The sequence below is a fragment of the Callorhinus ursinus genome, unplaced genomic scaffold (assembly GCF_003265705.2).
Source record: "Callorhinus ursinus isolate GAN/ISIS: 27379988/994484 unplaced genomic scaffold, GSC_fseal_2.0 scaffold5, whole genome shotgun sequence".
Classification (NCBI taxonomy): domain Eukaryota; kingdom Metazoa; phylum Chordata; class Mammalia; order Carnivora; family Otariidae; genus Callorhinus; species Callorhinus ursinus.
In genome coordinates this window covers 60432299-60447488 of record NW_027397067.1, presented here as the reverse complement: position 1 = coordinate 60447488, position 15190 = coordinate 60432299, and the positions used below count along the sequence as shown (strand labels likewise).

Below are 15190 nucleotides of genomic sequence, written 5' to 3'. Positions count from 1 at the left end.
TATCTGTTAGTTAACACAAAAGAACACACAAACAAGAAAAAAGAATTTTTTAAAATTTAGCAATATGCAGCAGGGGGCACCAGATGAAGGCAAAAATGAATTCTTATATTTTAAATCAGCTACAGCTTGTATTCTGTTCATATTTAAATAATGTGGTAGTTAATTGTTTCCCTATTCATTTTCTTGATGATTTTAACTTCTCAGTTCTAAAAGCTGTGTTGAAGAAGACATTCTCACTTTATTAATTCAAATGAAATGTCTTAAAATTAACCAGTTTAGCAATTACACAATTTTTTTCTTAAACATTTACTATTTTTAAGAGTTTTAAGAAGGGAGTGGAAACCACATTTAATAAATAATTTCTTGTTTAGAACAAGGCATTATTATTGTGTTTTTAGTAGCTTTTCTACAGTATGTTATTTCATTAATGAAAAAAGGAAAGCTTTAGTGATTTGAAATGATTTGAAAGCTTAAATTCGTTTTTGGTATAGGTGAACTGAATGAATTTTAAATCTGGAAACTGTCCTTTAGCTAATAAATAGTTGTGTAAAAACAAGTTTTCAAAAAGGCTTGTTTTTTACTATTTGTGGCATCATTAAAGTTTTTCTTTTACCCCCTCCTCTGTATCATCTAGTCCAATATCAGATGGAAATGATGCGCAGCCTTCGCCATGTCAACATCGATCACCTCCACGTGGGTTGGTACCAGTCCACGTACTATGGCTCGTTCGTCACCCGAGCACTCCTGGATTCTCAGTTCAGTTACCAGCATGCCATTGAAGAATCTGTCGTTCTCATTTACGGTTAGTAGGAGTTTCCTTTATTATTCTTTTCTTCCCTTAATGTTATTACTACTATTTTTGCGTTCTGTCTTTTTGCCTCTAAGAGCAGCCTGGCAGGCCTTCTCAAGTAAATACCAACCCTGTTTCTGCAGCAGCCTCAGCAGCAGCTAAGTCTAGACAGGGTTTCCTTCTTTCTGTTTATTTTTCTTGCTATCAGAGCCCTGATGTGTACATTTTGGAATGCTCGAGTAGCTGCTTCATTTTTATTCCTCCATCTCCCCTCCCTCATTTGAAGGGGCTGGTGGAACTAGACCAGATGTCTAACAAACCCCAATTGCTAGAGTGTCTGGCTCTGTACGTGACTGACCAATCATAACACAGTGTGCCAAGTTTTTTTTATACCTCTGACAGCAGCGTACAAAACCTGGACTGTTTCTTAGCACAAAGATTTTTTTCTTTTCGGCCTATTTAATGGTGTTTCCTCAAGCTCTCCAGACCAGATGTTCTGTGCTGTATCAGAACTGTAGGCAATTTAACAGCTTTATAGCCTTCCCCCTCCCCAAACACTCACAGTTTGCCATATCTGGCAGACTTGCATATAGTTTCCAGCTGAGAAGTAAATGTAACGTCCTGAGTATCTGTCAGAAAAAATACTAATGAATACGATCAATCTTATGAGCTGCCCCAAAATTGTTTCAGTATGTTAACAATTGGATTACAGTAAAGAACAAGTTGTTAAAGTGTACTTATATTGGCTGGAAACATTGCATCATCAGACCTTGATGAATTTTCCACTTGTTTCAATCTATTTTGGTTTTCATTTTATCACCTATTGCTAAAAGTTTCACTGTGTTAAGTTTCAGACAACATGAATGTTAACACAGGTTTTAGGCGAATATTGGCATGCCGGAGCCGTTATCATGCAGCAAGTGCTAAGCTCCCTTACTCATGGAGTGTGTAAGCAGCTAGTTTTGACAAAATGAGTTTCTCTGGAACTAAAAAGACACTTTTGTGATAGCACTTTTTACTCATTTCATTTTTAGAATCTGTTTTAACTAAAAAATTTGGACAGTGATTACTAGGATGGATACATTTTGTTCACAGGGCTATTCATTTAAATTAGTTGACTGAACTACACAAATGAATGCAATGTATTTTCACATTTAATATTCATTAGTATTTTTCTTCTAATTATACAAGATGAATATAATGTGTATAGAACATATGAGATGTTTAATTTTCATCAAGATTTCTGGTTCAAGCTGACGAATAGATTTGAAAATATAACTGCATTTTGAATCTTCTGTTTTTAAAACTTTAAGGAGGAAGTTATTCTACCAATTCCAAGTAGGATGATAAGGCTCCTACATCTTCACTTAACTATTCGCTATACTGGTTTTAATCTGCTTCAGATTGAGTTCTGATCTTTTATTTTGATCTTCATCTTGTAAATATAGTGTGATAAGTAACAGTGTGCCTAGAACCAGTGTCATTCAGGCAAAGCATTGTCAGTAACGAAATTGTTAGTAATTTTTCTTTTCCTTATTTGAGATCCCATAAAAACTGCCCAAGGGTCTCTCTCGCTGAAAGCATACAGACTGACTCCTAAACTGATGGAAGTTTGTAAAGAGAAGGATTTTTCTCCTGAAGCGTAAGTGTTTGGGGGCCTGTGAGGTGTATGGTAAAGCATTGGCTGTTTTCCTTTTAAGATTTTAGTTTGCCACATTTATTGAATCCTTGGTAGTGGTGGCATGGTAATGCTTTTGCCACGTGGATGGTAGAAGTCTTTTGCATGGCTGAGTGCCACTTGATTTCTCCCTTTCCATGTTTAAACTGTTCTTTATGGAATGTCTCATCTGTTGTTCTCACTGTGGGTGAATTCAGTTGGAGTGGGAATTAATTAGCTACTGAATTTGAAGAAATAAATGATTAAGTAAAGGGAGGTGGGATGAGTGACTGGTGGCTGTCACACTGTGAGCTCTGTGTCAGGATGATTGTGAGCTGTATGTCTTACTTTCTGAGCGCCTGTTTCATGGGGAGGTGGGGATGGGAAAGACATAAACATTTTAAGGTATCAGTAAGGAATGTGGCATTTTGGAAATTTTTGGGTGATAGGTATGCACAGACTTAATCGGTAAAGCTGTTTTATGATTTTACATAATGGCATTGGAATATTTACATTAAAATTTTTAAAAATTCAGAATTCTTTCATTTTCTGTTAATTATGGGAGTTTTGATTTCTTATTAAATTGAAGTTAGTGGCTTTGATTTCATGTAGGACAGTTCTTTGCTAGTTTCCCAATAGCTTCTAAAGAAATTAAGGTGCAAAAGATTTTAAAAGCTAACTCATGAACAATTCCTGGGTATGATAGTTATAACTAAATTAATGGGAAATTGCATTCTTGCTGTGTTCTGAACCATTGTATATAGGATATCCTGTGAGTGTTCTGCTAGTTGTTAGTTTCTTCTTCGGTAGGCTTTTAAAATAAACTTTCCAAGAACTGAAGTATGTCTCTGTTCTAGCTATTTATTTTAAATGTTTTAGATACATATTATATAGCATAACTACCCATGACATTTACATTTTAGTATCAATGAAATTTTGAAGATACCTGATTACAAAGATAGAACAGTTTCTTCTGCCAAGAATTTTTGTTTTCTGGGCTTTATAGCTCAAACTTGGATTGTTTTCAGTGTTATTCAAATCATTCGACTTATGCTTGACTCTGTAAAACTAGTTTCTCTTTTTTAAAGAGTGCTAATGAAACAAAGATCCTGGAGATGGCCTGTAATTAGGGAAAATGTATGAAATAGTCAATTTAACACTTACTTCTGACCACCAGACTAAAGTATTTTTAACATGCTTCACAGATTGAAAAAGGGAAATATCACCTTTGAGCACATGTTTGAAGAAGTGCCGATTGTAATTAAAAATTCACATCTGATCAACGTCCTAATGTGGGAGCTTGAGAAGAAGTCAGCTGTAGCAGATAAACATGAATTGCTCAGTCTTGCTAGTAGGTAAGTGACCCTGTCTAATGAAAAGTCCTTTTTTAATCACTTTCTGCACTTAGAATTTAACCTATGGATCCAGAAAAAAATTAAGCATATTTTGAGGTTCTTGAGACATATGTAATGACATGTAGTATTTGTCCAGCCCTGCTAACATCCCAGGAAAAAAGCCAAACTGATAAAATGAAAGTGTTTGAATACTAATAATTCCTGTTATAAGAACCCTCTGATGCCTTTGCTGTATCATTTTTGCTTTGATATAGGGTAAATGCCCATGGGGGAGGGTTTTTTTGGCGGTGGGGGTGGCTTAGCTTTATTTATTGTACACTGTCCTTGGAGGCCTATGGTATTATGTTGGGATATTTAATAATGCTCAGGAAAAATACAAAAATGCTTCTTTGTTTTACTGGTGGCACTTGGCCCTTGTTCAGATGCAGACTGTATTAGTAGTGAATTTCCAGTGTGGATTTTCAAGTAAAATTAGGATTTTCTGAACTTGACACTGGCTTTTTCTGTCTTAGTGGTGACATAACTTCCTCCATTGTGACTGCTTTAGCTATCTAGTTGCTACATATTATTTATTGTATTGGTAAAGGGCTGACTGAGGTGTTCCAAACAGATTATTTCCTTTATGGAATTCTTGTTTCTTTTCCTAGCATTTATTGCTCTTAACAGAAATACAAGCAGAATTGTCTGTATAGCGCCTCTTAAGTGCCTTTTAAGCTTGATCTTAGTGATTGTTTTATGGTGGGAGAATGCTAGCAGCAGACTTGTAGAATGAAATTAAATAGAGTAGGTAGTCAGTCTATATGCATTTGTTGGATGACTGAAAAAAACAAGGTGTGTTTTCTTAAGCAACCAGTTTGGAATAGAGGTTCAGTTTATCAGATTTCTCTAATCCCAGATAGAAGCTTGTACAAAAGAACATACAGACTTTGTACTTGTTTGTTAGAAGACAAGTAGGGTAAACCCAGGAGGACCTGAGAGCCCAGTGTTGTTCTCCATGCTCTGGGCTGGATAGGACCGTACTTGAAGTGACACTTTGTATTGCATGAATCCATCATAGGGGCCACTAGAAAGTATGTACAGAGGAAGGAGATGGAAACTGCATGGTAAACGGAGTGCTAAGTGATACAGCCAGCTTTCAAGGCTAATTTGGCACTGAAGAGTGCACTGTTGACTGCAAACATATATTCATAATAGTCCTTTAATTTGTCTCTTTTAGAAGGTCATACTTAATTCTTCATTGCTTTTACAAACACACTGAGCACACCTGTATTTAAAGCATTGCACTAAGAACATTCTTTAGCATGCAGGGTTACAATTTGATGTATTGAGTATATATAGTTATACAATAATTTTAAATTTACTACATGAAAGTGTTTGCTTATATAATATATGCCTTCACCTCTTCCCAAGCTTATTGAGCATACAAAACAAATACAGCCCTTTTGTGCTTTAAATTATCAGTGAGCTGGTTCGTAATATCTGTCCAAAACAGCATTTATACAAGAAAATGTTCCCAGTTTGCCATGGCAACTAAGATCTAGACAAATATTTTATTATTTTTATCTTCTGTATTTTATGTGAAATAGAAAGAGGGGCCCTTTCCTTTTCATGTGAAATTATTTAAAAGGTAAATTTGTGTTGCAGTTGGAAGGAAAAAAATGAAGCAACCCTGAAGCAGTGCCTATACTGATGGGTTGTTACATTCATCCAAATTGGTAATACTGTTTTAAAAGACTTTGTACATCTCAAATTTCAATTTATTTTTAAGATTTATTTGTTAGAGAGAGAGACAGCATGCAAGTGAGGGTAGAGGCTGAGGGGGAGAGGGAGAGAGAGAATCTCAGGCAGACTCCCCACTGAGTGTGGAGCCTGACGCGGGGCTCCATATCACGACCCTGAGATCATGACCTGAGCTGAAATCAAGAGTCGGACGCTTAACTGACTGAGCCACCCAGGCGCCCTTCAAATTTTAATTTCTTACATCAGTAGCATGATGGTAGTCAGGCCTGTCGCCATAAATTTTTTTCTAAGAAACCACATCAGAAATCATGCCCAAGAAGCTCTTCGGATTTTGCTTGGTCTTGCTTTTCACTACCCGTATGTGGATACCACTTTTTTGGTTTACCTGATATATTTGTTCTAGGCTGTGAATAAAACATACTACATTTCCTTTCATTTAAAGAATGTTTTTAATTTTTCATTTTAATTTTATTGGCTGGAAGTTCTAGCAATGGCTGTTTCATAACAGCCTTTATTAATGTTTACAAATGTGTTACCCAAGCCTTCAGCTTTTCACACATGAAGAAACAGTTCTGTTTTTATTTCCCCTTTAAACAAGTAAACTAAGGGTGGGCATTATACATTAAGGATAAATTGATACTGCAGCCAGAGCAGACTTTTCACTGTGTGTCTTGGTTCACATCTGTTGAAGTGAGCTGTTTTTCAGTTCTTTGTTTCCTTGACAATAAAAGAAAAGGCTATATTATTGAAACTCCTAACAGTAACTCCCTGGTTCAGTATTCTAGTTGAATGGGTACTGAAAAGATCCCCATAAAGTTGCTCTTGGTAATGGACCTGATTTCCTGTGAATGTTATCTGTGAAATAGGTATTATTTTAATTCCTTTTGCTCTTCAAGATCTGTTGTACAGATTTTTGAATGTTTCTTATTGGATATATTTTTGAAGAACATTGTAGTGATAAAAATGTTATGAAATGTTTAAAGGCCTCATATCTATGCTTGTGTTTTTTCACTAATTACATATATTTAACAATAGTAGTTCATATTAAAGACATTTTTTGGTGTAGATCGAGAGGGTCTATTCTAGTAGCACCTTTCTCATTGCTGTAATTAGTGTAGTCAGACTCCAGGATTTAAGGTGGAGGAACGAATAATAGATGTGTCTCTGCATATGGCAGTAACTCCCTTTATGATTTTCTCCAGTGTTACTATCCTCCCCATCGCCCAGCTGTAGGGTTTGTGGTGATCTTTCTCTTCTCTGAATTTCTTTTGCACTTCAGCATATAAATGACTTATTTAACAACTAATTGCATAGTAATGATAGCATTTCTTGCTTAGCTCTCTGGGCCTCAGTTCTTCCACTGATAGAAATGAAAGGATTGGTGCCCCATTCCTGTCCATTCTGCCTTCTCGGGATCTGACTGGGTTCTTCTACACTCTTTTTCCTCAGATATCTTCAGTTACTTTCCATACTGGTTCTTTTCTCTTAGGTTTCTTGACTTGTTTTTCCCATTAAAAAAAATTGAAAATGTTCAACTCCTCAGAAAAACTGAAAACAAACAGTCTGATGAACACACATAAACCTTTTGCCTAGACTCACCAGTGGTCTGTCTTGCCACATTGGTACCTGCTCTCTATCTATATACATAAATGCATAACTTTTTTTTTCTGAACCATTTGAAAGTAAATTCCTGACATAACTTTTAGCCCATAAATATTTAAACATATGTCTTCCAAAAATAAGGATGTCTAAATTAAAGCCTCCCTCATCTTAAAAAACAAAGTTACAAAAAAAGCACTTTTTGACCTCATGCCATTATTATCCATTTCCTTTCACCTTTTGATTCATATTCACCTGTTTTATTTTGTGTTTTTTAAAGATTTATTTATTTGAGAGAGAGAGAGTGCACACGATTGAGTGTGGCGTGGGGGGATGGAGCAGAGGGAGAAGGAGGGAGAGTCTTAAGCAGACTCCATGCTGAGGGCGGAGCCCAATGCGGGGCTCAATCTCACAACCCTGAGATCATGACCTGAGCCGAAATGAGTTGGTTGGTTAACCGACTGAGCCCCCCAAGCACCTTGTATTCATCCGTTTTTGTAGTCAGACTTCTTAGTGTTCCATCTATTCTGTGTTGTCAGAGCTCTCACTAAAGTCACAAAGGACGACTTTATCACCGTGTTACTGGGTGTTGTAGACACTTAAACACCTAATATGTTGATGACTCCTTCTTCCTGAAATACCTTTTTTTGGAGTCTGTGAGGTTCCTTCTCATTCTCCACGGTGAGCCCTCTTTGCTCATCCCTAAAGATCAGTGTTCCTCAGGGTCTGTCTTCTCGTGTGTACATTCCTGGGGTGATTTCATCTTATTTCTGTGTCTTTTGCTACCTTAGACCAGGACCTCATTATTTCTGTTCCTGATTACTTTCACAGTCTCCTGACTTCCTGCTTTTAACCTTTTCCTCTTCCGTTGTAGTGATCTTGCTAAATGCAAATTGTATGATCATATTACTCCTTCGCTTAACTTTTTGGCTGGTTCCCCACTGGCCTTCGAATAGAATCCAAACTTCTAGTCCTGGCTTCCAAGACTCTCTGTGCTGTGACTGTTGTCTGCCTCTTAGTTTCACTGCTCTCTTTTTTCCCAGTCCTGCCTTTCTGTGCAGTTCTTCAAAGGCATTATGCTTTTCATGCCAGAGTGTCTGAACACACTGCCTTCACCCAGTATTTGGCAGTGTCCTTCCCACCTTCCTTGTCTCCAACTCCTCTTCAAAAACTAACTTCACCTGTCAGAGAATCTGGAAACTCATCTGGTTCTGCCATACTATCTTTTATGCTTCCATTCTATTAGAATCATGACACCCTTGTGCTGTGTTTATCTGGGTGCATTCCTGTCTTCTCCTTAGGATGGGTGGAGTGCAGCAGTGTCTTACGGAGTTTAAGCCTTAGTGTCCGACAGAGTGACTAGCAGAGTACATACGTACTCATTAGAATGTACTGAAAGAGTGCATTTAGATGACAGAGTATTGATAAATTTTAATCTTGAAGTTGTTTAGAACAGTGTAGCTATATAATCAATGGATCTGGACATTTGGCTAGCTACTTGCTAGAACAAATCATTTTATTCGCTCACCTTTCACCATAGGCCCAGACATTTAATTAGAGGTAAGTTAAAATCAAGCTGTTAAGAAATTAGAAGAAAACAGGAGCAAATACTTAATCTCGTTTACAAAGAAAAAGAAATATTTTAAAGTTAAAAAATGATTCACAAAATTAAAATGGAATAAGAAAAATATGAAAACTTAATTTGAAAAAAGCACTTTTTCAAAAAACTGAAACATTTGAAAAAAAGACTAAGTCATTAGGCCAAGTCACTGGGCCAAGGTTATATAGATAGTGCCAGACCTGGGATTTAGATGGTACATTTATTTACACACACACACACACACACACACACACACACACACCCCAGTTCTGTGCTCTTTTCTGCTATTTAAGAAAGAGCCAAAACTGGCTAATTTTCTCCAGGTTATAGATACAGTCCATTTAGGATCCATACTGTAACTAAATTTGTCATTTATTCCCAACATTCCCAGGCTGTTCCTTCCTCAGCCTGCCCCTTCTCTGTAAATGCCATAAACCAGCATTTGGCTGCTCAAGCCAGGAAACTGGGAGTCACCCTCGGTTTCTCTCTCACTTCTGCCCATTTTTCTCACGCTCTCCCATGCTTACTGCCACCATCCTCATCCAGGCCACCACTGTTCTCTTTGTAATACCACAGTAGGTTCTGTGTGCTTATGTGTGTAGCTTTTAAAGTAGAGATGAAATTTACATAACATAAAATCTGCCATCTTAACCATTATTTTGTCTTCCCAGCACAGTATATGGGTGTCCAGTTTCTCTACATCCTTGCCAGCACTCCACAGTAGACTCTTAACTCATCTCCTGGTTTCCACTCCCCAGTCTGTTCTCTGCATAGCAGCCAGAGTGGTCATTTTAAAATTTAAGACAAAATATATCACAAACACATACAACCCAAGGGCACCATTTATGTTGGAGTTGAGGAGTCTCGTTCACACTGACTGTTGTTAGGGTGTTTTGTGGTGCAGCTAATGGCTTCCCATCTGTGTTTGTCTGACCTCTGTAACCTGTCACTGTGCTCCAGCCATGCCAGACCCCTTCTATTTATCTGCCTAGTACTTGCCCATCTCACGCATTCAGCACTGATGCTGTCTTCTGCTTAGAATACTTTTTTGCTTGGCTGATTCCTTCTAATCATTTGCTTTCAGCCTGTCCTCTCCATAAGGGAAAGAGATAGGGCAACCATACTATCTAAAGTGTTTCTACCTTTTTTCTCCTCCCTACTCCCAATCATTTGTAAGCTCAGTGAAGATAGAGACCATGAATGTCTCATGCATTATCGCTTCTTTGTTTGCTAACACTAAAGTCAGAACATAATAGGTGCTTAATACTTGTTTGAAATGAATGAGTGAATACTATTTGTTAACTAGGTATTTTTAGAGTACACATATGTAGTAGCAGGCTTTACTATGGTAGGAGATAGTTGCAGGCAGAAATCAATGAATATGGTGGTGATTGCACTAACCATGAGCATCCCTTTATAAGGTGATTTTGGTAAATGAGTTGGAATAGAAATTTCTGGAGAGAAAAAGAAGTATCAGTGACTGTCCTACGGATTCTAGGAATGGCAAGAGGAAAGGAGCCCTCTTTTCTTCATTTGGCTTTGCAGATTAAATGCTATTGCTGTTCTTTTATAACCTGCTGGATAGAGGAATCATGTACCAGAAGTCTTAGTGTCTGGTTCCTCCTTTCCATGGCTCCTGATTTAAATGCTCTGCAGTACAGTTGGGGAGGGGTGGTGCTAAGTGGTCTAAGAAAAGGGTGTAGGAGTACTGAGCTTAGGTTAAACTTGGTTGTTCAGAAAATATACATTATAGATAACCTGCTAGATATGTTTAACAGCTCCTACTCTGATATATGTATGCTCTGATAATAAGAAACTGAGCTATTTCAGATACTCTGGTGGTTACAGGTGTGGGTTCAGTATGGAAAGTTTAATAACAAGCTGACTCAGATTCTTTCCTGTCCCCTTGCTTTTATGCGGATGTGTGCTCTCATTCTTTTAGCAAATGGCAAATCAATTTAATATCTCAGAAGTGTTTAGAGCAGTGGCAGACCTCTGGCTTTAAAGTATGACATGTCAGTATATTTACATTTCAGCAACCATTTGGGGAAGAATCTACAGTTGCTGATGGACAGAGTGGATGAAATGAGCCAAGATATAGTTAAATATAACACGTACATGAGGAACACGAGTAAACAGCAGCAGCAGAAACATCAGGTTGGTGTTAGGGGAAAATTTGACACACACAGGATTCATTTCTAAGTATGGTGCTTCAAGAGTTATCTTCAAAACGATCAAAATCATATTTGATAAAGTATTGACTATTAGCTAGTAACTCTATCATATTTAATTTATTACCACATACTATTTCTAAGTTGTACCTAAAAATACCTGTTTTAAAGAGAGCCGGTATATTAAGCTCAGATCGCGATGGCAGTGTTATGCAATTAAGAGATACATTTATTGAGAGAATCAGAGGCAAAAGAGATTCTGGAGTGTCACAGCTCATTTCTTTACTAACTATAATTGGTTTGGTAGTGGCTCATTGCAGCATAGTTAGCAATCTTCAATTCATTTGAAAAACTGAGCAATTGTGATTAAGAGCAAGCAATTTTGATAGGAAATAATAGACCAACTGCTGTGAAATAGATAGTATAATACAGATAAAAACCCTAGAACTACCTGAATATTCTCATATGCACATATATACTGCTATGGCCATTTAACCTTTTCTTTATTCGTGTTGCTTGAAGGCCACATGATTTTCACAGTTCCTGGAATATTGTTTTTGGACAGTATTGCTCAGCATTTGATTCATAGATAAGTTGATTCCAGAATGTTTACCTGTGAAAGCATTTGTATATGACTACCGTGTGTTCATTAAAATGTACTTTAAACTTGGTGTTGTTAACTGTACAGTTCTCAGCGCAACTACAACTTAGGTGGCTCTGAGAATATTATATTTAAAAAATTTTTCTAATATCTATGTTCATATATAGTGAAATTTAAAATACTTTGTTTCTACTGTACTTAGAATTTAAAAAACACATATAAATCTATAAAGTATGTACTTTTTAACTGAAAAGTGGATGGTTGGTAAAGATGGCGGTAGTGAAAAACTTCTAAAGGGTGGTGGGGGGAAGGACAGAAAAACCTCGCTTGATTCCATTCCCCTGCTGGTTCTTCCCATAGGGGAAGGATGCAACCTGGAGTATCAAATTGAAAATCTGTCAACTCTGAGAGAGTTGATTCTGGAAACTAGTCTTAACAGTCATTTTTCAGAATTCCAGCATGTCTTAAAATTTTGCATTTGATGTTTATTTGTACCAGCACCATTCATAACCCTTTTTAAATTTGTCTGGCTTCTACCCTCAAACCCTATACTGAGTTTAGAAATCTTTGCAAAAAGCAAGGTACTTTCCTTCTTTAGGAACCCAAGGACTTAAATTTTTTACTAGCCCACCTTGGTTTCTCATTACCTGACCTTTTAAGGCTCTATATGGGATATTTTCCCTCTGCCACTGTAAGCACCCCATAAGTATTACCTCTTGATTGTAATTGGCTCAGTAAGTTTGTAGTTGATCCATACCTTTAGATGTATCCCCACCTTCTCTTCTGAGAATCCTAGGAGTCCATAGTTTGACAGTTTTTGAGCATTTTCTAAGCTATAATATTCATTCTTAGCTGTAGAGCTAAAAGCACAGCTGATTAGAAGTATTTACTAGTATAATAATAATAGTGATGATGATGATGATGTTATAGTTATCACCATCATCAGCATTATTGTTGTTTTGGTCAGTAGGGATAAAGTTGAAAAAATTCCCCAATGTGGTGGTTAATTACTTCATTACTACAGTTAAGGTGAGTCATACTTGTAATGCTGTCATCTACTCCATTGTCATAAATGGTAAAATCACTCCCCTTCACTCATTAATCATGAGCATCTTTGCCTTTTAAGCCCCCAGTTTCCCACATAACCAGTTTCTCTTTCGATATCATTAGTTATAGACTCTTAGAGCCCAAAGTGACACTAGAGTTTCCAACAAAGGAATTTTCTTTGTTGCCATATTTATTAGATTCTTAGAAGGAGGAGTTACCATGGGTTACCATTTATAAAACTGAGGTTGGAATTCAGGGCAGTGGGGTTTTGCTGATTGCATAATTGATGGAGGTCTTTTTATCCCTTCAGTTAGAGAAAAATAACCAAATCATTTCTTCTCTGAATTTTAGTATCAGCAGCGTCGCCAGCAGGAGAATATGCAGCGCCAGAGTCGAGGAGAACCCCCACTGCCTGAGGAGGATCTGTCCAAACTTTTCAAACCTCCTCAGCCTCCTGCCAGGATGGATTCTCTGCTCATTGCAGGTATTGTTAGCCAGTGCAAACATGGCTAGTTTTCTCTATTCCTTAGGAAGCAGAAGACAAGGAGAGATTTATAAAGAGAAAAATATATCATAAAAGCTGGTGTATTTAAAATGGTTGAATGATGAATTTGAATTTAGCACCTATAATTTCTGAAATTTAAGAATTTGTCAGTCTTTGTTATTTCTAAGGTCCTTTCAGTGCTTCTTCACTCTGTGTTTAGCTAAACATTTTTGAGATGGCATTATAAACTTTCTAAAGTGGAAAGGTTTTATTTGAGTCATCTTTCATAGAAACCAAGGAAAAATATTTACGTTCCATAACGCAGAAGATCATTCAGCTCAAGCTGCTTACTTTTCATGTTCCAGCCCAGCACTGAACCCACGTCTGTTTGTGGGTGTTTGAATTGAGTTGGATTTTCTGACTGGAGAAAAAGGATTTCCCTTACTTTGACTTATATTGTAGCAATAGGAATGCAGTTCTGGATGTACTTTGAGAGTATCTACCATTTAACACCATCTTTTAGTGGTGGGGTCTTGTGTCCTATGCTAGAACTTGATTTTGCTCTTATTTAGCTGTGATAACCTTATTTCTGTATAAATGTTGTTAAATACTGTTTGATTCATTCAGCCGGTTGTCTGTGAGAGATTTTTTTAGAGTGAAAACCCCACTCAAAAAAAAGCTAACACTGTACAATTTCTCAGTTCTATTTATACATTTTCAGAGTGTGTGTGTGTGTGTGTGTGTGTGTGTGTGTGTGTGTGTGGTGGCGCGCGGGGGAGGGGGGTCAGATTCCAAATTCTTAAAACCTTCTAGAACACACATAAATTTGGGAAACCAAGACACATTCCTTACTTAAGGTCCAATTCAAACAGACTTGTATTATATATATATATATAAAATACTTGCATAAATGTTGCATCAGATTAGATCATTAGTTTTAAGACTTAAAGAGCAGCGATGGACCCCTTTCTTCATGGGGACTCTCTGCTTCTCCTCTGTCTTGGATCAGAAAAGGAACCCTTAATATTTCCAGAGCACAGCCTGAAAACTACTGTACTTGTGCACATCTGGGTCAGGTGGTCCATTTTGTTTGCAGTTCTGTGATTTGGTAGCTGCTTTGTCCCTGGCTGAGGGGAGCCTGGTGGAGGGGAGCCAGTGCTGCTTGCTCACTTGTGTTAGTACAGCGTGCGTCCAGGCTCCAAGGTCAGTACTTAACTGCTGCTGTTTTTTTTCCGTCTCCACGTAACCAAGAGCGGAAGATAGCTTATTTTCAAAAGAATTTACATTCTGTGTTTTAAGGGTATGGACAAACAGAATTGGTTCCTATAAACTCTTGATTCAAAACAAATTAAAATTCTGGTGATTATGTATTATGCTGATTTTCTTGCTTGCCTAGTGTGCTAGGTCATTTTATAATTTGTGGAACATTGTGACTCTCTTTCTCACTTTCCCAAATGCACAGGCCAGATTAACACTTACTGCCAGAACATCAAGGAGTTCACTGCCCAAAACTTAGGCAAACTCTTCATGGCCCAGGCTCTTCAGGAATACAACAACTGAGAAAAGGAAGCTTCCAGAAAAGGAGTTTTAACATGGACTCTTGAATCACATTGGGGCAATTCTTGGAAGAAATACACTTGTCTAGTGGAAAGTCTTTCTAGCGAATAATAAAGTAAAAATAAAACAACCTTGACTGCTTGCTTATTTGATTTTACATGTATTATATCTAGCTTTTTATTTTTGTTTTGCTTATACTATTTATCCCTGAAAGATTAAACGGATTCGACCAGAAGCTACATGGAGCCCAGACCTCCAGGCTCCGTTGTCTTTGCTGCTCCGTGTGAGGTGCCACTTTTCAACATGCAGTCCACTGCCGCTTGTCCTCACCCCTGACCTAGCGGCCCTGGTACCTACTGGGAATTCTTTACTCCATTCCTCCCAAATTAGTGCCCTGGAAGCCCAGGCACCCTCTTGCCCAGGCTTGGAATCGTATGGCATGCTTCTTGCGGTCTGCCTTTTCGTTTCCACCGGTGATGGTCTACCAGTCCCCATGCTCATAGGTCATTAATCAGGCGCTACAATTTTTCTAAAAATTTCATCAAGAAAGCCATCCATGTTTTGTATGAAAATGAAATTCATTCTGTGT

General features: G+C 37.5%; 1 protein-coding gene across 2 annotated transcripts in view; it reads left to right on the top strand.

The window, feature by feature from the left end:
- Positions 1 to 14731, top strand: part of EIF3H (eukaryotic translation initiation factor 3 subunit H) — a 92088-nt gene extending 77357 nt beyond the window's left edge. Inside the window, exons 3-8 of one of the 2 annotated variants that reach the window (XM_025871022.2) lie at positions 635 to 802; positions 2333 to 2432; positions 3653 to 3802; positions 10778 to 10898; positions 12912 to 13044; positions 14507 to 14731. In XM_025871022.2, coding sequence (XP_025726807.1) covers positions 635 to 802; positions 2333 to 2432; positions 3653 to 3802; positions 10778 to 10898; positions 12912 to 13044; positions 14507 to 14604 — 770 coding nt within the window. In that variant the 3' untranslated portion in view covers positions 14605 to 14731. The remainder of the gene's footprint in view (positions 1 to 634; positions 803 to 2332; positions 2433 to 3652; positions 3803 to 10777; positions 10899 to 12911; positions 13045 to 14506) is intronic. The other variant, XM_025871023.2, reaches the window with a different exon arrangement.
- Positions 14732 to 15190: the final 459 nt, after the last annotated feature.